Source organism: Pan paniscus, chromosome 10, assembly GCF_029289425.2.
Source record: "Pan paniscus chromosome 10, NHGRI_mPanPan1-v2.0_pri, whole genome shotgun sequence".
Lineage (NCBI taxonomy): Eukaryota > Metazoa > Chordata > Mammalia > Primates > Hominidae > Pan > Pan paniscus.
The window spans coordinates 9,906,403-9,929,373 of NC_073259.2; the positions used below are offsets into that span (position 1 = coordinate 9,906,403).

General features: G+C 43.6%; 1 protein-coding gene across 1 annotated transcript; it reads right to left on the minus strand.

Moving 5' to 3' along the window:
* Positions 1–3,993: 3,993 nt before the first annotated feature.
* Positions 3,994–13,197, minus strand: FGF23 (fibroblast growth factor 23). Its single transcript, XM_003820339.6, has 3 exons — positions 12,987–13,197; positions 6,248–6,351; positions 3,994–4,434 (listed from the first exon to the last, which is right to left on the minus strand). The coding sequence occupies exons 1-3, from the start codon at positions 13,195–13,197 to the stop codon at positions 3,994–3,996; spliced, it is 756 nt and encodes a 251-aa protein (XP_003820387.1).
* Positions 13,198–22,971: the final 9,774 nt, after the last annotated feature.

Genomic DNA, 22,971 nt, shown 5'->3' on the forward strand with positions numbered 1-22,971 from the left:
CTGCATACAGTGTTATAATTTTTGCCTTAAGCAGCCTGTTAGTGAAATCGGGGAAGAAGGTATACAATATATATAGTTTAAATGTATTCACACATTTAATGATGGTTTTCTTTCTGTAATTCTAAATGTCCATCTGGTGTTACTCCTTTTCAGCATGGCAATAATTTCTCTCCATTTTTATTCCATCTTAATTTTGAAGGACATTTTTGCTGTATGTGTAATTCTGGGTAGGTAGCTTTTTATTTTCTTTCAACCTTTTCAATACACCATTCCATTGTCTTCTAGTTTCCATTGTTATGACAAGAAATCCATTACTATTATAGCTGTTCCTCTATATATAAAGTGTCATTTGTCTGCAGTAGCTTTCAGATTTTCTGTTGATTTTTGATTTTTAACAGTTTGACTGCAATATACGTAACTGTGATCTTTGCATTTGTCTTGCTTGGAGTTTTCTGAGCTTCTTGTATTAGTACACTTATTTTTAACCAATAATTGGGAAATTTTCAGCCACTATATCTTCAAATATTTTTTACTCCCCAGTTCTTTGTGCTCCTTTCCTTCTGGGACTCAACTTACTCATATGTTGGACAGCTTAATAAGGTCTCACAGATCATTGAGGTTCTACTCATTTTCAAAAAACTTATTTCTTCTCTGTTACTCAGATAAGATAATTTATATTAGCTTTATCTTTAGATCACCTTACTAGTTTCTAGTGACTGCATTTTCTCTTGATTGTGCACATGTTTTTTTCCTATTTCTTCTCATGTCCAGTTATTTTACTATTACTGATTGTGTAGGATACCATGTATTAAGTCTGAATCATGTCCTCTTCCTTTAAAAGGTGTTAAGTTCTCTTCTGGCGGTCAGTTACATTATTGGTAGATCCTTGTAGTTTGCCAGGATTGGTATAATTCTCACTTAGAGCAAGTCTGTTTCAGTTTTGAATTTAGTTTTAGGATATACCCCCTGCCTCTGGGGCTTAGTCTTTTAAGAACAGCCTTTTGAGTTCTGAGGCACTCAGTAAGGTCTCTTTACCCAGGTGTGGTTGAATTTCTAACGTGTTTCAACATTGCATAGCATCTGGTATCACTCACTATCTATCTCCTACTGCTGTAGCAGGTGACCTTTGTAGGACTCACTGTATCTTACCTCGTGCATGAGCTACCCAGTCTTTGGCGAAGGACCTGTAGTGAATGCTCATGCCCATATGTAAAGTCTCTCCTTTTCATAGTTCCTTCTGAAAGAAGGAACTCTGGGAACACCAACCTCAGAATGTAGATTCATTATCTTGGTGTCCTGCTATCAAATCTCACGGGACAGTAACACTGTGTATGTGTTAAGTGCATAGCATTTGGTTTACTGAGATACTGACGTGGTTGTGATGGTGTGTATTTCCCAAATAAAAATTCCCTCTTTAAAGAAAACACGGCTGGGTGCGGTGGCTCATGCCTGTAATCCCAGCACTTTGGGAGTCCGAGGTGGGTGGATCACGAGGTCAGGAGTTCGAGACCAGCCTGGCCAAGATGGTGAAACCCTGTCTCTACTAAAATTACAAAAATTAGCCAGGTGCAGTGGCAGGTGCCTGTAATCCCAGCTACTTGGAAGGCTGAGGCAGGAGAATCGCTTGAACCTGGGAGGCAGAGGTTGCAGTGAGCCGAGATCGTGCCACTGCACTCCAGCCTGGGTGACAGAGCAAGACTCCATCTTAAAAAAAAAAAAAAGAAAGAAAGAAACAAAACACTTTAGGGTTAGAATGACCAGAAATCCAATATTGATAAAACTTAAATAATTCTGTCTAGATCAATTAAAATCATTGAGTCTCCTTATGAATGGAAGAAATCTTTGAAAATTTTAAAATTCTAAAATCTTTTTTTCAATTTTGCCTTCTCTGGATTTCCCTAATGTTCCCCTCTCATAATCCTTTTTATTCTTATATTCCGACATGCTTTTAAGTAGTACTACAAAGAGGATAAGCTAACAGAAGCTGAGATAAATTTTATTTTTATTTTAAACAGAAGAAAGGAAAAAGGGGTTACATTTTTATAAATATCTATAAATATAGAAGGATAGGCAAACTTCCAAATAAATAAATAAATACTGCCACATGACGAGGGATATAAGAAATTGTAGGAGCTATTTTGGCTTTGCCATAAAGAAAACCCCTGATGGTAGTGTTGAGTTTGTGAGATTACAACTAGTTTTCCACCAAAATCCTTTTGGGATCTTTCACTGAGGAGCCTCCAATAGCTATTATGCAGGATAATATTTCCAACAGGAAATGAAAACAGAAATATTAAAATATTTGCCATGCATGGCTATATACTATTATACATAGTTTTACTGTTTCAGAATAGGAACCAGTCCTTCAAGTTCAGCTTAAAACCATCAGGTAAAAACAGTTGCCCAATGTTTCTGTCATAACTAAAAAGAATAGATCAAAGTATAAGGTTAGTATGTGATGGCAGTGAGAAAAAAAAGTGACTGGGAAGAAGCTGTTGTTGAATCGACTTTGCTTGTTAATATACTGTCCTTTAGGTGGTCATTTAAAGAGAGGTAGGAAAATGGAGTCCCCTTACAGGAAGAACCACAGTAATGGGGTAAGGCTGGGATGAGAGCTGACCGTCAGGCCCACCTGCCTGGTGCTCCTCTGCTCCTCTACCGCTTGCTCTGTGAAGCTTTGTTTCCTCCAGATAGCACTGGGGCTCCTGGGACTGAAAGCTGACTTCATTTAATGCACCAAGAATTTCCAAGGGGATTGAGACCCAGATGTGTCAGCCTAGGAGAGTTTTAACTAATCGAAGAGCCACTGCTGCTGCAGAGCCCTAGAGACCACAGTCAAGAGCCTGACCATGTGGTTGTCTTTTCATAACTTCTATAACATGTCCCCTGATTATTGGATTTCTTTCCCCCCGAGTCCTTGATGCCACTTCATTTAGAGAAAAGGACACGATTTTTCAGTCCACAGAAAACCTAACCCAGAGCAGTCCCAGTCTCTCAAAGCCCCCTTCCCAGTCACATTTTTGTAGTTTGTTCAGAATGGATTCCTACTCAACCTGGAAGTAGAGCCTTAATTAAATGCCTCTTAGGAGAGTTGGAATTTATTTCCATTTTGAAAAGCAAATTCTAGCAGGGCAGATTTTCGTGAGCCAGTGTAAAAGCTATTCCTTAGACCAAATTTTCAAAAACCAGAGATGGGGCCAAAAGGTGAGGCTGTGTCATGAGCTACTTGGGAACAGAGTGGGGCCATTCTGGGTCCTCTGGCTGTGGCTGCATAGAGGGAGACAGCGAGACAGAGGGTGCTCACCCTGTAGGGAGGCTGAGTTTTCTATTATGATTCCTGCCTCATTTCAGCAAGCATCAAGTCTAGCTGTCAAGTTTTCACCAGCCTACCACCAGTCTTTTGACAGCTCTTCCCCAGAGATGCTCAAGGAAGAACGAAGGCTTGAAAGTAGTGTTTTCATCAACTTGCCCCATTCAGCTGTTAATGTCAAGGTTTGCACACTCAAATGCCAGTGGGATCGGGGCATCTAACATAAATGCATAGGGCAGTGGAGAAGCTTCTGGGATCTCCGATCTCCTCTTCCCTACACCTTCAAAGTCTTGAGCTCAGGAACCCACTGCTTTTTTTTTTTTTTTTTTTTTTTTTTTTTTTTATGCTTAAAAGTGATAAAGAGGAGAGGCACAAGGAAGAGAAATATGTTGGGATAGACCCCTTCTCTCTACCTTCATGAAGGGGAAATTTCTAGTTTACCTGTTGGGGTTTCCTATTCGGAAAGGTGTTCTATATGGAGTGAGGAAGGCGGTGAAACCCCATGACTTGGGCCTCAAAGGTTGATTCTCACAGGACCTCCTGTGGAAGGGACCCCAGAGAAGCAGCAAATTCCATACATGCCCCTGTCACCTTTCCCATCCTCGGAACGTCAAGGGACCTGGTCCTTGGGAAGAGCTGCGTTTGCTGAGGGATGGGTTAAAGAGGGTGCCCTTCCAGCGACCCTAGATGAACTTGGGGAAGGGGCGGCAGCCTTCCGGGCCCGTTCCCCCAGCGTGCGTGTTCACTCGACCGCCCCTGACCACCCCTAATGGGTCACTGGCCATCGGGCTGTTGTCCTCGGCGCTCGGGAGCTCCTGTGAACAGGAGGCCGGGGCCGGGGTCATCCGGGCCCGGGGCTTCAGCACGTTCAGGGGGTCCCGCTCCGAGTCGTCCTCGGCGCTCCGGGTGTGCCGCCGTGGTATGGGGGTGTTGAAGTGAATTAGGGGGATCTCGTTCCTCCGGGACAGGAACTGGGAGTACGGGGGTGGGTTCATGCTTGGCAGGAAGGCTCTCTTCGCCCGGCCCAGACTGACCAGGAAGTGATACTGAGGAGAGTAGTAGACGTCGTACCCGTTTTCCAGCGTCTGGTGTTGGAACCTGCAGTTCTCCGGGTTGAAATAGTGCTGGAAGGACAAGAGCGAACCACGTGAAGGCTGGCAGTGGGGGCCCCACCCACTCCCCAGCTCCTCCTGGGGCCACGTGCTTGTGCCAGCCGGCCTGAAGCTCTGCAGTTCCTAGGGCGTTGAGCCTTCACCCCTTTGTTCCCTGCTGGGGTAGAGTGGTTTTGATTAATGCTCAAGCCCTGACTATATAGTTCGCCCTTTCAGAGACTACTACGACTACTGGGGCCTCCGCTTACTGCCTGGAGGCCCGGGCTGGCCTGGCCTGTGATTTTCCTGGAGTAGGCACCACCTCGTCCTTCCTGCCCTCTATCTTTTCCAAGCCTCTGCTGGCTGAAAATTGGCTTGGGTTTGTCTCTTTACTGGAGAAAGGAGAGGGGATGGAGTGTGTAGGGTCAAACATGAATGAGAGCACTGACGGGATTGGAGACATGAACTTTGCTGACAGATGAGCTGGGTTTGAATCCTCTACCACTAGTACTGGGTTTTACTGAGTGCCCCACGAAGGCCTTTGCCTGTTATTTCTTTTAATCCTCAAGCTCCACAAAGTAAGCAGTTTACAGATCAGGACTATCTACAGGCCTAGAGGGGTTAACAGATGTTTAGTTAGTTATCTATATTTCAATAGTGGTTCAACAGATTTTTTGTTTGTTTGTTTACCTACTCTAGCCAGACACTATTGTAGGGGCTGGGATGCAGCAGAAAGCAAAACAGAAAGTCTCTGTTCTTGTGGAGTTTCTAGTGGGCATGTGTGGTGGTCAGAGACTCCTGAGATAAGCAGTCCTACTATTTTACTATCTCAAAATCCTCCAAAAGAGGCCAGCAGCCTTTAGTTTGGGATATCATTTGCTTACCAATCCAAATGAATAGCTATCACAATTGGGGCAGGGGTTATTAATTAAAAATCTTTAACTGGAGGGAGCTCCACGGGTCACGTGGTCTATTCCACTTTACTTTCTCCAAGTGAAAATGCTGAAGTTTGGAGAAGTGAGGAGATTTACCCAAAGTCACAGCTAGTCCCAGACTCAAGAAGACACTAATGGCTTTTCACCCTTTCTAATGTACTTTACAACGCGAATTGACATGACTTGAGGACCTACGACTACATACCAGGGCCTGTGCTAGATTCAAAAGTGGGTTCCACAACCCAAATGTCCAACAATGATAGACTGGATTAAGAAAATGTGGCACATATACACCATGGAATACTATGCAGCCATAAAAAATGATGAGTTCATGTCCTTTGTAGGGACATGGATGAAATTGGAAACCATCATTCTCAGTAAACTATCGCAAGAACAAAAAACCAAACACCACGTATTCTCACTCGTAGGTGGGAATTGAACAATGAGATCACATGGACACAGGAAGGGGAACATCACACTCTGGGGACTGTTGTGGGGTGGGGGGAGGGGGGAGGGATAGCATCGGGAGATATACCTAATGCTAGATGATGAGTTAGTGGGTGCAGCACACCAGCATGGCACATGTATACGTATGTAACTAACCTGCACAATGTGCACATGTACCCTAAAACTTAAAGTATAATAATAAAAAAAAAAAGTGGGTTCCAATGGGCAGTGCAGACTAGGGGCTGAGAGCCTGGGATCTGGAGCCAGACTGCCTGAGCTCAAACCCCAGCTATTAAACGTGAGCATTCACGTTTAATTCATACTTAGACCGCATGAAGTATCAGTGGAAACAGGTCACCAGGGTACACTGCAAATGGAATTGTTAAGCTAGAAAAGTCTATGTCGTGTCAAAGAAATTAGGTTAATTGTTTGCAAATGGTGACCAACACAAAAAAGAAACTCACTGATCCAAAAATGTTGCCTCTGAAATCCATGCAGAGGTATCTTCTGCTCATCACACCTGTAATCACCACAAAGCCAGCATCCTCTGATCTGATCATCAGGGCACCTATGGAGAAAAACAGGCAGGGCAAAGACTCATTGCGCATCCAATTCCCACCTTCAAGCACCTCCTGAAAACCTACCTTCATGAAACCTCCCTGGATTGATTTTAAGGGTGGTGATAACTTCAACACTCTTTAATTCAGCCTCATTTCTGCATATTCAGCGTTTCTTCTGACATCCTCTCTTGCCCCCAACACACATACAGTCATTCACCTCCTGCTTCATCTTGTTGCCTGTATGGGGCACTCTGAGCTCCTGGAATTATTCTACCTGTGCTGAACACATGTTTCTCTCTCTCTACCTGGACCGTCTTTATTTTCCCTTTTGCCTTACTAATACCTTTGAATGTTTGTGGTGATAGTCACATTCTTCCATGCCTTCTACTTTGTGATTTTTAAATCTATGCTGAGATGTCTTTCAAGGATCCAGCTTGCCATAGAGTCTGATTCTCCTACTGGATGTCTGTGTAATTGTCTAATACATCAGTCAACACCCAGTATGTGTACAGAATGGTAGTAGAGTTGATCTCCCTCTTCCTTCTCTACTTATTGAAGTCACTCACTCTTCAAGACCAGGTTCAGGCGTCACCATCTCTATGAAGACTTTCCTCATCTTTCCATTCAAAATCAGTTGTTCTTCCTTCTCAGCTCCTCAGGACAATGCATTCACCTCTATTACAGCATGTATTCCATTTAACTTGCTTTAGCTGAGTTTGCCTATCCAGTGCTTTCCTTAGAGTGAGCTGCTTAGGAGCAGAGGGTATAACTGTTTATGTTGAATCAGTATAAGTGACGGATGGAATTTTCTTCTTGGCTCTTCTTGGGTTGGTTCTTTGTCATTTTCTCACTTGGTGGTGACCTCTCCAGGTGCAGCCCCTCATGGACTTTCAGTGTCCCCTCTCAAAAACTAGTCTCCGACAAGGGCCTGAAACCCATTCACATGACCTACCTCTTAAGTAATTGATAATGGCTTTAAATTACTGTTTTGTGGCAAAGGCACAATTAGATCATATACTAGTGTAACATGCCTGATAATTCAGCGAGACTTCTTCCCCACATGTTATTTAATTACCTGACATTTTCTGTTAAAAATCATTACTTTAGGTCTTTGGGGCCACTTCCAGTTGCCTATCACAGAATTTCTAGGTGCATCTCATCTGACCTCATAGCCTCCAGGGAGGCAGCTAGAATCCCACGCAGGGATTCTAATTCCTCTTCTGCAACTGTAGCTTGGAGAGGTTGTAAATGCCCAATGTTTGTGCCTAGCAAGTGATGGAGCCTCGTGGGGGTGATTTAAAGGCCAAAGCTCTTCTCCCACCCCATGCGGGCTCAGTACAAGGACCTTTGAGGAAAATAAGCAGCAATAATTAGGTACTAGCTGAGTAGAAATCATGATAGGGACTGAAATTGGACTGACGCGGAACAGAGGGAATGAGGGTGGAGACAAGCCCCAGAAAGGTGAGAAAGGAAGAGGGCCAAAGAGAGAAGTTAATTTGTTTCAAAGTTTGGCTGAGGGGAACCTTGAGGGAAGCTTCCCGGAAAGTGGACTGGGGTATGACAGGCGCAAAGGATGCTTAAATTCCTCCACAGTGGTGTCTGCCTATGTGTCTCAAATGTATGGCTAGTTTTGCGGTAAACCTTTGGAGAAATATAAGGAACGTGTAAGAAATGGTTTCGACTGGGTGCGGTGGCTCATGCCTGTAATCCCAGCACTTTGGGAGGCCGAGGCGGGTGGATCATGAGGTCAGGAGATCAAAACCATCCTGGCTAACACGGTGAAACCTCTTCTCTACTAAAATACAAAAAAAATTAGCCAGGTGTGTTGGTGGGCACCTGTAGTCCCAGCTACTCAGGAGGCTGAGGCAGGAGAATGGCATGAACCTGGGAGGCGGAGCTTGCAGTAAGCCGAGATTGCACCAATGCACTCCAGCCTGGGTGTCAGAGCGAGACTCTGTCTCAAAAAAAAAAAAAAAAAAAGAAATGGTTTCTGTTCTGGTGACTTTTCAGTCTAATTGGGAAAAAATTACATTTAGTAATGGTCTTTGAGCGGTTGCACTCTAAGCACTTTACATATTTTAAATTCTCAAAACAAATTTTATATTGTTAGTACTGATTATTATTATTAGTAGTAGTAGTAGTAGCAGCAATATCCTAATTTAAGTGATAAGGAAACTAAGACAGGATTGAAACTCAGGTCAGAGACATCTTCCCACCACCCGGTAACAAGCCTCCAGCAGAAATCACTAAGAGTCTGAGAAGACAATATCAAATGCTAAAATACATGCTGCAGGCAGTGAGGACAAGGAGTCAGCAGCACTAAGGGCTCGGGGAAGGGGCACTGAGCCAGGCGCCAAGAACCAGGGGACTTGGATTTTGGTCCCAATTGTGCCACTTGCTGACCTTGCACTAGCCTCAGTTTCCTCAGCTGTAAAATAGAACAATGGCTGTCCTGCCTACTTCATAGGGTGATGATCGAAGGGGATAATGGTGGTAAAAGTGACTCGAAAGTGTCGAGCAAACAGAGGACATCACGTGGCGTGTTCTGACCTGCTGTTTATGCCGGGCCCATGCCTTGACAGGTGTGCTGGCTTGATGCTTGGGGTCAGTGTGGGCAGTGTGTATGGCACACACGCTCCTGGTTTCCAGAGCCAGTCCCCCTAGAAAACATCCGGCAGTGGTTGAGGAACTGTGAGCAGCTGCTACGGAGGGCACACAGACTCTTCCATCAAACAGTGTGGGCCAATGTGAAAGTTTAGAAAATGTGAGAGAGTCAGAGTTTCTTTCCTTTGTGCTTTCAAAAGGCATCTTTTCGCAGTCTGCACAGATTCAAGGGAGAATTTTGCAGAAGGAAGGAACAAACCATGGACTGCCGGAGCAACCAGCCCTGCCTGCTGGAGCTGAGCAGGCTTAATGGACTTTGCCTTCAATGACGGAGGTGTCTCCGTGCGTGTGACCTTGGAACAGCTTGGGATTTGGGGTCAAGGTGTCCTCTAGGTCTTTTACTACCTGTCTGACCTTCAGCCAGTAATTTAAGTTCTTTAACTCTTGTTTTTTCACATATAAAATGAGGACAGCAGAAACATTTACCTCATTTGGTCATCTTGAAGACATAATGAGATAATGTTTTTATCCTTTAGAAAGCACTTCCTAAGTGCTAGTAATTTTTACCATTACCATTTTGCTTCAACCTCTGCTTATAGAAGTAGAAAATTATCTACTCCATTCTACTCTTGTGGCCAGTAAGTGATAAATAAGATGATAGCAGTGAAGTGCTTTGAGCACCTTAAAAGAAAAATGTATGAAGAAGGCTGAAGGAGCCCAACGGTAACTCAGCTTCAATAAAGATAGTTCTTGTGGGGAAGATGGAGGAAGTGAAAATAGCAGGATCTAGGAAATGATATTACCAGGGACAATAAGCATCTCTCTCTTGCTGTTTCCGTATAATAAGGATAAAGGGGAGTCAGAGGATGGCCTTGTTCATGGAACGGGTGATAAGGACATCAGAGGGGTACCTGGCAGCAGCGCTTGTGAGTCCCAAGGGAGCTTGAAGAATCTGGTAGGCAGGAGATAACTTCATTTTGTCAAGTCCAGTGACCCAAAGATGGGTTGTGCACTCAACTCTTAAGAATTTCTTACAGCAAAGTAATAAGATAAACCAGAATTCAATAGAAATGGATAATTAGGAGGGGAAAAAATACCCCTCACATTTTAGGTTTCCATCAGTGTAAAAACATTGCTTAACAGTCACTGATGAGGTCATTACAAATCCTTCACCAGACATTTAATTAGTTGTGCTTCTTATCTACATGCATTAATCTTTCCTCTTTCTTTTGGGTAACGTTTTTTTTTTGAGACGGAGTCTCACTCTGTCGCCCAGGCTGGAGCACAGTGGTGCGATCTCGGCTCACTGCAAGCTCCACCTCTGGGGTACAAGCGATTCTTCTGCCTCAGCCTCCCAAGTAGCTGGGACTACAGGCATGCACCACAGCCCGCTAATTTTTGTATTTTTAGTAGAGACAGGGTTTCCCCATGTTGGCCAGACTGGTCTCGAACCCCTGACTTTAAGTGATCCTCCTGCCTCGGCCTCCCAAAGTGCTGAGATAATACGCGTGAGCCACCGCACCTGGCCTCTTTTGGGTAACTTTTAATTGTAGTGTGTAATTTTTTTCCTGCACTTTTTTTCCCCCATAATACACATGACAACTCATTGAACAGTACAAAAAGTTATCTACATAGACTAAGAAAAGTAGATCTCCCTCCCACTGCCCTGACCCGAAGTTCCCCTCCCCGCATTCATGTTTAACTCTTTAAAGATGCAATGTTTAGCTAGTGTCTATGTCTAAGGAAACAAAATCACATTTCTATTTTTAAAAATCTGAAGTCAGTTCAATTTATTTTGCTGCTTCTCTGTCATTTTAATTCACTCTAACTAGCACTCAGTGATCCCTTGGGGCCTGATACGAGGTGGGCTTTCAAGGAAAAGGTCTAAGTTCAGACTGCCAGCCCAGGAGGTTGACTCTTCACACTCACTCCCCACCGTAGCCAGCCTGTTCTGTTCTACCCTAATTCTTGTTCAGGAAGAAACGTCTTTAAGGAGTTCCTTTCAGCAACGGGATTCCAGGATTCGAGACAAGTTGTATAAACATTCTCTAGTTGGATGCAGCCCTTTCCATCTAAGAGAATCAAAATAATTTACCATAATCTACTATTCTGCATTTTAAATCACATATAGTCTTTTTTTTTTTTTTTCTTTTCTGAGATGGAGTCTCGCTCTGTCACCCAGGCTGGAGTGCAGTGGCGCAATCTCGGCTCACTGCAAGCTCTGCCTCCCGGGTTCACGCCATTCTCCTGCCTCAGCCTCCCAAGTAGCTGGGACTACAGGCGCCCGCCACCACGCCCAGCTAATTTTTTGTATTTTTAGTAGAGACGGGGTTTCACTGTTTTAGCCAGGATGGTCTCAATCTCCTGACCTCGTGATCTGCCTGCCTCGGCCTCCCAAAGTGCTGGGATTACAGGCATGAGCCACCATACCCGGCCCACATATAGTCTTGAATTAGAGTAAGGGTGGCCCCTCCATGAGACATGCAAAATTGCATTTCCTGAAAGTCTGGTAGTGAGCTGGCTGACAAGGTAGGACGACAGACCACGAGGTCCTTGAAGGGTTGTGTCTTAGTTTTCAGTCACAGCGCTTGGTAGAATGCCAGGCACATGGTAGATCCTATTAAATATCCAATGAATAAAATGAACAACACTTCGGGTGCATCAAGTGTATCCAGATTTAATTGAAATTTTTGCCATGAGACTCAAACTTGGTTTCCAAGATGTTGACTCCTGAGTCTTACTATATTCTCTGGAGTTCTGGAACCTGTTTGGTATTTGGAGAGAACTTTCCTCTCTCCTTTTATCTCCTGTCAATATGCATTTAGCACTTGAAGAGGTTAAACTGTCAATTTCGCGTGTTATATATCTTGCAACTTAATTTTGCATGTTGTATATCTTGCAACCAGGTTTAAGGACCTTTGGAGCCTAGAAGAATAAATGCCTCACACACAGCAAGGTCACAGCAAAAATAATTAATTAATTTATTACAACAATAAAGGGCAAATCATAATTCCTATGTTTTCTTTAGTTAGAGATTGTCTAACTAATTTTTCTTTCCTTTAATTTGAGCTATATTGGATCAGTTTGCATTTTTCTGTATGCTTTGAGGTGTTTTCTCATGTTTTCTTAAAATAGAAGATCCAGTCTTTTTCAATATCTATCCCTGCTTTCACCACATTACCCCTTATATAGGTGCACACAAAGGGACCCTCATTTAAATCATTGCTAATGGATTGATTATTGTGGATTGTGATCCAATTCTCCACAAACCTGATCTTTAAAAACATTCCAGTTGTCTCATGTTGCCAATAAGTTTCTAACTAGCTTGATTTGCTACTGACTGGACACCTTTCAGTTCCACAGAGAAGAATCACCAACTCATACTGGGTACCTGGGTACCTGGGTATCTGAAACACCCATTAAACCTGTTGGATGGATGGATGGATGCATGGACAAATGAATGGGTGGATGGGTTGTATACTTGGCCATTCTCACCAAGAAAACATACATGGACAGTCTGTCTTTAATACATTTTTCCAAGAATTTTTATAAGGCCAGAGTTGGAAAGAGCCCCCAGATTTATCTATAACAATCTGGGTATGACCCAGGAATCTTTACAACCTCCCTAGTTAACCCAGTCCAAAGTCCATGAGCTGAAACTTAGTGTCTGTTGATCTGCCTGGCTTCTTTTTCTCTTAGACTCCTTGCCTTTCTTTCTGTACATTTTTTCAATCTTTTGATGGGGCAAAGGGAACATGGCTTCTACTGTGGGAAGGGTTTTAGTTGAAATAAAAATTATTCATATTGAGAAAAACCAGCAAATGCTAATTAGGAGAGTGACAGAATCTTCCCCTAAGTTTTAAATACACACGCACACACACACAAACACACACACACACACACAAGACAATAAGTGGTTCCTGGGCAGAAAGCTAGGAGGGTTGGATTAGCCCTCCAGTCTAGTCCCCAGCCTCCCCAAGCCTCCTGTAGATGGACAACAGGGGTGCTCCCCTTCTTCCCAGCCTGAAGCCCTACTCACTGTAGATGGTCTGATGGGGTGCGCCATCCACATGGCCATTCTTGTGGATCTGCAGGTGGTAGCTGTTCCTGGCTGTGGCTGTGTACAGGTGGATCAGGCCACCCCAGCTGGAGCCGAGCAGTGGGGAGGCATTGGGGTAGGCTCTGAGGACGCTCACGCTGCAGACACTGCACAAGGCACAGACCCAGAGCCTGAGGCGGGCCCCCAACATCGTGCCCTGCTCTGAGTGGCTGGTGCTGAGATTGAAACCTGACACTCCTGTCGGGACTCTCCTGGCCCAGGCCTTACTGGCCTTTTCCTTCTCCCTTGCAAGTAGCTGGTGTGAGGATCCTAGACTGGATTCCCTCCTTTTTGCCGTCAGACTTTTAAAGGGTAGCAGTGTGACATCAAACAGGAAAAACTCCACTGTCCACATCCTCTGTGTTGTAATCAGCCCATTGAAAGAAAGTGCAAAGACCCCGGAGGCGCACGGAAGGCACGTCGGTTCCAGACACACACACCCCTCAATTTCAAGCCAACGCTCCAAAAAATGAATGACGTGTGGGCAAAAGTTATCTGCCACTCTGGGCTGTCTGTTGACCTGTCCCACTTCCATCAGGAAATGTGAAGGCAGCCAGCGGTTCCCAAAAAAAAATCCAGCTTCAGTCAAGCAGTCAACCGACTCCTAGGCAATTAATCTCCCGTCGAGTTTACTTATTTTGGTTTTCTTTAAATTCCAATCAGCAAGTATGTATCCAGTGCTTAATCTGTGAGCAGGATTTGGTGGGTAGCTTGCAGGATATAGAGATACATGACACCATCAGGCAGATGGCATCCTCTGAGAACCCCCACTTCATGAAAGATGGGAGCTGGGAGCAGGGGCACAAAAGCCAAAGTTGCCATTTTGGGAAGATTTTGAAATGGAAGAAAAAGAAGTAAGGCCTTGAGGTCAGTGAACATGCCAAGGTTCAGTTTCTCAGCTTCCTTAGTCTGGACTTCACTGAATATGCCAAGGTTCAATTTCTCAATTTCCCTAGTTTGGACTATCGAGGGCAACTAAACTAGTAGTCTCTCCAGTAGTAAGGAGACTCATTCAGAGACCTCATGGGGATTGGAACAGCTGCTGGCTGAGCACTGGGGATCCGAGCCTCAGGACAGGGTGTCCCCACATTTAGTGTCTGTACATGAGTGCTCAGCTTGGTGTTGGATGCCTGCCTGCAGATGCTGTTCACAGTGAGCCCTCTGGGAAGCTACACCTGATGTCGGGCGGAATAGTCCTGGCACATACAGTCTAAAGGGGAGCAAGCTACTGGAACACACACCCAAAAAAACACACAAGGAGACTGGTATTCTTCCAGTTTCCCTGTACTGAGTATATGCCATGTACAGGCATCAAACTAGACTCATGTACAGGTTGATATAGGAGACAGCAAGTTGTGATTCCTATCTTGAGGAGCTCAACTCTAATGCAGGAGGCAGATAAAAATAAGTAACTATAATACAAAATGAGTGCAAGCATACAGGTATAGACAGAAAGAGATGGCATTTGTTACCCTACATTTGTACAGTTTTTTTTATAGTTTACAAAGCATTTTCACATCTATTAGCTTATTTGAACCTCACTGCCACTCTGTGAGATAGGCACTCCATGCATTATCAAGATTTTAATACTTTACATGAAGAAATGGAAATCTTAGTGTTTCCATGTCCAAAGGTACAAAGCAAATAAATGGTAGAGCCAGGACAAGGTCTTCTCCTTCCCTAGGCTGCTTCTCCAAAGAATCACAGCAACAACTAACGCTCATGGAGAGCTTATTGTTCCACTTACTGCTCTAAGTGCTTTACTTGTAGTAACCCATTTCATCTTCAGAATAACTCTTTGAGGAGATGCTGTTATTTTCTTTATATAGATCAGGAAACTGATCTATGCACACAGTTTAAGTAACTTGCCTAGAGATAGAAAGGTAACATGTGGAAGAGGTTGGATTTGAATCCAGGTCTGGCCCCAAGACCTCCTAAGCACTTTTCAAGGTGTCCAAACCCATACAACATGTTAGAGCTAAAGCCATGAGAGCCAGGAGCTTGGTAAAAAAGTGCAGGTGGCAAAGCAGTCCTCTGTTATTCTCTAAAAACCCAGGCTTTTACCCAGGATGAATCTCTAGGACACACGGTGCTTGTCTCCCCGGGTTTGAGTGGAAGAAGTATGACATGAAATGTTTATATGTAAAACAGTCTTCTTTACTAATAGCCACAGAGTGGATTATAAATATAATGCCACGTCTTAGCTAATTGAAGAAATAGCTAGCTTTCAGAATTGAGATGCAAATCACTTAGGAACATTTGCCCTGCATTTCTTATTCTGGTTGTGAAAGGTAAAGAGATGGGAAGTAATTTTAAGGCAATCAGCAGCCATTGAGAACCTTCTCCGTGTAAGAGATGAAAGGGAGCGTGTAGGACTACAAAGCAGGACTAACTCCTCTAGGGGCTTGCAGTGTAACTGAGCAGGGAACATCTTCGTTCAATCCAAGGCACCGTGTGGGAGGAGCTTCATTACTAGGAGCAAATCAGTGAAGATGTGGTACTATATTTATAAACCATTCTGTGGCCATTACTAAAGAAGCCTGCTTTATACATAAACATCTAATGTCATACATCTTCTAAACAACCCTGGGGAGACAAGCACTATGTACCCTAGAGATTCACCCCGGGTAAAGACCTGGGTTTCCGAGAGAATAATAGAGGAGTGCTTTGCTGCCTGCACTTTTTTACCAAGCTCCTTCACAAAAAAGAAATGTTGGCCAGGCATGGTGGTTCATGCCTGTAATCCCAGCACTTTGGGGGGCCGAGGTGGGCAGATCACTTGAGGTCAGGAGTTCGAGACCAGCCTGGCCAACACGGTGAAACCCTGTCTAAACCCCGTTTAGTAGAAACCCTGTCTCTATTAAAAATACAAAAAATTAGCTGGGCGTATTGTGTAATCTCAGCTACCTGGGAGGCTGAGGCAGGAGAATCACTTGAACTGGGAGGTGGAGATTGCAGTGAGTTGAGATTGCACCACTGCACTCCAGCCTGGATGACAGGGCGAGGATCTGTCACCAAAAAAAAAAAAAAGGTCATGGTGGGTAGATGCTGTGGTCAAGGAGGGCTTTGAGGGAAGGAGAGAACTGAGGGAGCTTTGTAGGATACACAGAGAAGGGTTTTCCCCAGCACCTGCTAAGCATGATGGAGAGGGAGCACAGGTGTCTTGGGATAAGTCCACAGCCATTCAGTCATTCCCTTAGCTCCTGGAGCGACTGGGGAAGGGGCTCCTCCGTGGCCACCTCAGCTTGTCTTATTAGGAAAGAGAGCCCTGTGCCAGCTTACCCAGGTCCAAAGGCTCCCCTCCAAGAAGAAGCCCTGTGTGCTTAGCATCTGGCTCTAATGGCAGAGTCCAGCCCAGAGGAGTAGACTTATTTTTAAGGAGGATGGGAGGAGAAGCAGCATTTCCCACTTAGAGAGAGTAAAGGAAGGCGCAAGAATCTCAGATTAATTCTCCCCATTTGAGATAGGGAAACACTGAGAGCGGAGATGAAGATTTGCCCATTGGAACACGGAGACAGCAGAATGTCCAGCTCCAGGCTGAACTCCCTACCAGTGGCTTCCAAATCTGGCTGCTCACTGGAATTACCTGTGGAGTTTTAAAGCCATAATTGCCCCAGGACTAATCTTAGACCTACTGAATCTGCAGGGGCAAAAGTCAGTTATTTGTACTTTATTCAAAGCCACCTGGGAGATTCTAATTCTCCACACCAGACGTGGCTGATACTAAAGTACTTTATCAATAAACAGGCTTTGAGCGCCAACCACACATCAAGCACTGGAAATAGTACACAGAGACTAAGGCCCTCTTCAGTGGCAGGCTCAACTTTCCATTCCCTTCTAGGCTGTCCATCCTAACTGCAGGTCAAGATGTAAATGGGCCTTTCTAGGGAATTTAGTACTGAATGCTAAATCAGTACCTCGTGCTGACAAGTACCCTGTCCTTGAGTCCAGTGCATGGTCTCCTCTGAAGCTTCAGTGGGTAAGAGAAGGGAGAGGCCAGGACATGTCGGTTCCTGTCCTTTGCACCTAGAGGGCACTCCTCCGTCACAGTTCAGGTCCAAGGGTCTGGGAACCAGTGTGACCTTAGGAGCCCAAAGAGAAACACAGATAGATACCAGCTGTGAACAGGAAGCCCAGGGAGGAGGCCCTGGGTTTGTGCTGTTTGGACGTCACTGTCCTTGGTTCCCAGGTAGCTACCTGAATGCAGCAGATAGGCTGGTCCCATGGCAGGCAGGGAAACCTGTTGTCTCCAGCCTGGTTTGGAACCCATTTCTCTGGCATTAAGAGAATTTGCCCCGGGAGCTGTGTGGAAGCATCAAGTCTAGTCCCTGCATTTACGCTCATAGAATCAAGGCTCTTAGTATAGATAAGGGCCTATAAGAATCTGTATTCCGGCTGGGCGCAGTGGCTCATGCCTGTAATCCCAGCACTTTGGGAGGCTGAGGCGGGCAGATCACCTGAGGTCAGGAATTTGAGATCAGCCTGGGCAACATGGTGAAACCCTGTCTCTACAAAAATACAAAAATTAGCTGAGCATGAGTGCGTGCCTCTCGAGCGTGCTGCTCGAGAGGCTGAGGCAGGAGAATTGCTCGAACCTGGGAGGCAGAGGTTGCAGTGAGCTGAGATTGCACCACTGCACTCCATCCTGGGTGACAGAATAAGACCCTGTCAAAAAAAAAAAAAAAAGTATTCCTGCAAGTTCATTACTTTCCTTCATCTCCTGACTTCTTTTTATCAGCATCTGCTCTGAGAAGGTACTGAAGAAGATTCTCACCCAGATCATGTTCACTCAAAGTAAAGACTGGGCAATAATTTTCAAACAATAACATCAACTTCATTGTCCTTAGCTATGATGAAAAAATGTCAGAGGAATCAAGGTAAAAAAAAAAAAGCTGGGAGATAGGAGAGAAGGTGGTCTCATGGTGGCTTGCAGCCTTCTTTTCTTTTTGAGATCCTGGAAGGACCTGGCAGGCCTCTGCTCCCTGTCCCTTCACTCCTCCTGAGTCTGTCTCCACCATTTCAGTAATGGTGTCCCTGCCCTCTTGCTTTCTCAGAGCATTACACGTCGTCCAGACCTCCAGCGTTCAGGGAGATGGATATCTAAGCCATCTAGAACAAAAATTTTTTTTTTTTGGCTTCTTGAAGTTCTCTGGAGAGGTGCCATTCCTGTATCTCATCTGAAAATGTCATCCCAGTGTCATCTTGACAGCAAAAATGTGCTTCCCTATAGCCAATCTGATTCTCTCTTGCTTTAATGCATCCAAGCAATCAACACATAACTTTTTATGGAAAGCCTGTTATATGGCTACTACCTTGTAGAAAATCTTTAGAGAAGTCTGAGAATGAAAAGGTACAGTCCTGATCTTCAGGGAATTTGCAATCTACTAGGCAGAATATTCTTTGTATTTGTCTAGCACTTCACAGCCCATAAAGTACACTCATATCTATTGTCTCTTCTGAGGCTCAAAACAGTCCTATGGGCAGGTCTGGGGGGTGTCGGGGACGACTTTCCCAAGAGCATCCTGGCTCCTGATACACACATTCTGTTATCGTAGGAATTTAAAGAGAGAAAAGAAACATTATTTTTAAAAATCTGTTTTTATTAAAAAGTAGATCAATGCAGAAATGTATGAAGTAGAAAGTGAATATCCAATATAGTTTGTACCCTCTAGAGGTAAAATGTTATCAAAGACAAATTATAGCTTTAGGGCATATATATAAAATATATATTACATTTAATATAATAAAATACATTAATATATTGCCAATAATACATGTTAATAAAATATATAGCGTATTAATAAATATTTAATAAAATATGTATATATTTATATTTATGTATTTCTAAATATGTATATATTTAACATATATTAATACTAAAGTGTATATTATATATATTTAAGTATATATATTTAAATATGCACTTTTATTTTAAAATTTAAAAAAAATGTTGCATCTATCAGCCAGAAAAATACGCACTTTTAAAAGACAAAATTGAGGGCATACCGTATATAATATATACCCACTTTGCCCGCTGAAGTCTATTTTGACCACCTTTCCAGGTCAGTATGCATATCTTTACCTCATTCTTTTAAATTATTCCATTCCATTGTATTTGAGAGTGGTCAGCTCTTCTGAAAGCTTCATTTCCTTCCAAGCTCTGCCCCAGAGGCTTTTGTGGTGGTTCCCAAGGCCACAGGACTTTATATTTACATGTATGTGTATATACACGTACACACCCATTATATACATGTGCATACATACATATATACAGATACATACACACATATACATATAATAATGGCCCTGCATGGGATGGCACTGGTGGCTGGGGTTACCGCAGTTCTCTGCCACATCAAGAACTTACCCCCTTTTAGTCTAGAACCAATACCTCCCATAGAATCAGTCTCCAGTTCCCTTCTTTCCCTCCAAATGACATGTTCAATTTCTCCTCCCCAAGACAAAATTTCCAGCTTATTTTTGTCATGGCAGCCTTTCCAAAATAAAGGCCCACGGGAGGGCTTGTCTTCAGGGCAGGCTTCTCCAATGGGCAAGGAAGCCTGGAATTCCAGCAGCGGGGGGACATCAAGGCTTGGAAAGGGGTTTGAATCCACAGAAGATGTAGCGGTGCTTCTCCACGGTTCAGCTGTGATAGTTTTCACTTCTGCCACTATGGCCAATAAATCTCCACACTTGCAGTGATCTCATAAAGACCACACTTGTTAATTTATAAATATGGCCACTGATAGCTGGTAATGACTGCTGATGACAAGGTGACAAGGATGGGCATAGAAGTGCTATTTACTGAAGCCTTTGGAAAATAAGCTTCGATTTTCAAATGTGTAATATAAAATTTGCAACCTATTTTGAACTTAATACAGAGCATAAAGTTTTTATAAGAATAGGAAATGTTTGAGGGTATTTAAATATGCATATCTGAGTGTTTATTTATTTAGAAGTTTAAAGTCGTTCAAAAGTGTAAAACAGCTATGCTGAGTATCAGAATTCTGAAGAACATTAGAAGAGAGAGGGTAACTGAAAAGAAACTGACGCAAAAACCATGCAAAAAGAATGGCTGCATAAAAAAGAATGAATTCATGTCCGTTGCAGCATCATGGATGCAGCTGGAGGCCATTATCCTAAGCAAACTAATGCAGAAACAGAAAACCAAAGACCACATGTTCTCACTTATAAGTGGGAGCTAGACATTGGGTATGCGTGGACATAAGAGATGGGAACAATAGGCACTGGGGACTACTAGTAGGGGAGGGTAGGAGGGAGGAAAGGCCTGAAAAACTACCTATTGAGTACTATGCTCACTACATGGGTGATGGGTTTAATCATTCCCCAGACCTCAGCATCACATAATATGACCTTGTAACAAACTTGCACATGAACCCCCGATTCTAAAATAAAAGTTGAAAAAAAAGTTGAGGGGAATGCCTGGAAACCAGCAGAAACAGAAAAACCAAAGGGCTAATCAACAGCAGGTGCAGATGAGAGAAGCCAGCCAGGAGCTAATTGCGTTAGCCAATGACATAATTACAGGCAAGAGCATCACTGGCAAGTGCTGTGCACAGTGAGTCTGGCCCTGTAAGATGTTAGGGGCTGTAGCTGAATACAGCTGATACACTATAGGCTGTCATTCATGGGTAGTTAGTTGTCACTTCATCCACTGCCTGAGACAGCTGCACAACAGGAGAACTGAGCACAGGGAGGGCACACAAAGTCAAGGACTGGGGCACAGGGATGTTTGGAGCAGTGGCACGCTTCTGTACGATGCTGTGGGTACATGGCACTATGCATTTGTCAAAACCCGTAGAACTGTACGACACAAAGAGTAGACCCTAATGCAAACAGTGGACGTTAGTTAATAATAATGCTTCAATAGTGTTTCATCAGTGATAACAAATGCACCACACTGATGCAAGATGTTAATAGGGGAAATTGTGTGCAGAGTAGGGAGAAGGAATATATGGGACCTCACACTTTCTGCTTAACTTTTTTTTTTTTTTGTATTTTATTTATCTTTTTTTAAATTTATTTTTATTTTTTATTATTATACTTTAAGTTTTAGGGTACATGTGCACATTGTGCAGGTTAGTTACATATGTATACATGTGCCATGCTGGTGTGCTGCACCCACTAACTCGTCATCTAGCATTAGGTATATCTCCCAATGCTTACCTTTTCTGTAAACCAGTAACTGCTCTGAAAAATAAAGTCTATCAAAAAAAGAGAGCAAAATTCAGCAAAATGGTGAGCAAAATGAGCAAAATGGTGTTTGATCAATAGGTGTTCAACATTTCATCGCTGCCTGGAATTATTCATTCCAGGATCAGATCCGTGAGATGTGCTGAAACAGCATATATTTCACTGTGCACAGCCAGTTACCTTTCAGTCCTTTAAAACAAGACAAAAGAACATTTCTCACCCATCCGTGTCACGTGGGTTAGCTCCTCCACATGATCTACCCGCCTCGGCCTCCCAGAGTGCTGGGATTACAGGTGTGTGCCACTGCACCCTTTTAATTAATTGATTTTATATAATTAAAACTAATGGAAAAATTAAAAATAAGTCATTAAAGGTAATGGCAAAAAGTTTTTTTTTTTTAGATCTGTATATGCAGCCTTAGGCAAGTGACTCCCTCTTGCACTTGCTCTCCCAGCTTTGAATTGGGGAAGTGGGACATGTGGATGAAATCATCTGTAAAGCTCCTCTCAGCTGCTGCAGTCTGGAGGTAGGATGCTGTCTCATCATCCAGCTTCCCCAAACTGTTTGCTTTATCACCTGCTACACTTGATCATCTACACAGGAGTTACCCACCTTGTCCATGACGACTGGAAGTGTTTACATTCCCTGCTGGGAGATTTGTTTCTCTCTCTCTGCTTTGCTTAAAATGTCCACACTGGAGTAGGGATAAACTTAAGGAAGGCATATTCCTTTAATCTAATATATATTATTAGATTATATGTTTTTATAATGTAACATTACAGGTACCTATAATAGCGTAACAGATTTCCTCAATAGCAAATCTAAATATATAAGTAGAACCTTCACCCTACTTCCCAATAGGAAATACACATGGCTTCTGTAATATTATGAAATCCATGGTCTTCCTCTCTCAACTTTGGTGCCCATAACCAGAAGCTCATTTTGCCAGGACAAAAAGAGGTTAAAGCACCTCAGGTGCCCTCAGCTGGGGAATCCTAGAAAACTGAAGGTTATAGCAGAACTTGAGAGCAAAGGCTGTTGAAGTCCAGGCCATTGATCAATAGCTGCAGCCTCAACTCCCTTTTCCTTCCCTCTCAACCCCTCACCCCCTCACCCCCTCCTCTTTTCCGCCAACACACTCTTTTTCCTGGAAACCCTCTCCTGGCCTCCACCGCTACAGCTTGTGGGAGATAAGACATGTGTCCCACGGGTGGGGGAGGCCAAGCCTGTGTGAGTGATTTTACAAAAGGTTCACTTTGGGTGATAAGAACAGGGTTATGACTGTTCTACTTAGAGCTAAGCCAGGGAAGAGGGGGACAGCTTTGAAGGAAGGTTTCTCAGTGGAAGATTTGTTCATTTGTTTCCTCCCTCCTGAAACCCTACAAATATTCTTACTTCCAGGAGTCTCCTTAACTCTCCTTTCTTTGTCTCCATCACTCTTTACCCTCCAAGAAAAATGTATTTTCACTTTATATTAGAATGGTGCTTTTTAGCTTTTCAAAATATTTTTATAATGGTTGTCTCATAGAAATAGTCCACTTGGACAGGCACTTCCCCCAAGCTGTTCTTCCTACAAGTCATTGTGAAGCCACAGCTCCTTTTGGCTGGCCAGACTAGGGCATTTATGGTGCTTACTGGAGGAACCAAGAGCCCCAGCCTCGCTGTCCCCACCCAGGGCCCCCCCACATGTCTCCTCTTTGGGCCTTTTCAA

Excerpts from the sequence above, each read along its gene's own strand:
- FGF23 (XM_003820339.6), bottom strand. The coding sequence starts at position 13,197 with ATGTTGGGGGCCCGCCTCAGGCTCTGGGTCTGTGCCTTGTGCAGTGTC. Across the intron at positions 6,352-12,986 it reads ACCCCATCAGACCATCTACA|GTGCCCTGATGATCAGATCA; the intron begins GTGAGTAGGGCT and ends TTTTCTCCATAG. Across the intron at positions 4,435-6,247 it reads GAGGCAACATTTTTGGATCA|CACTATTTCAACCCGGAGAA; the intron begins GTGAGTTTCTTT and ends TTGTCCTTCCAG.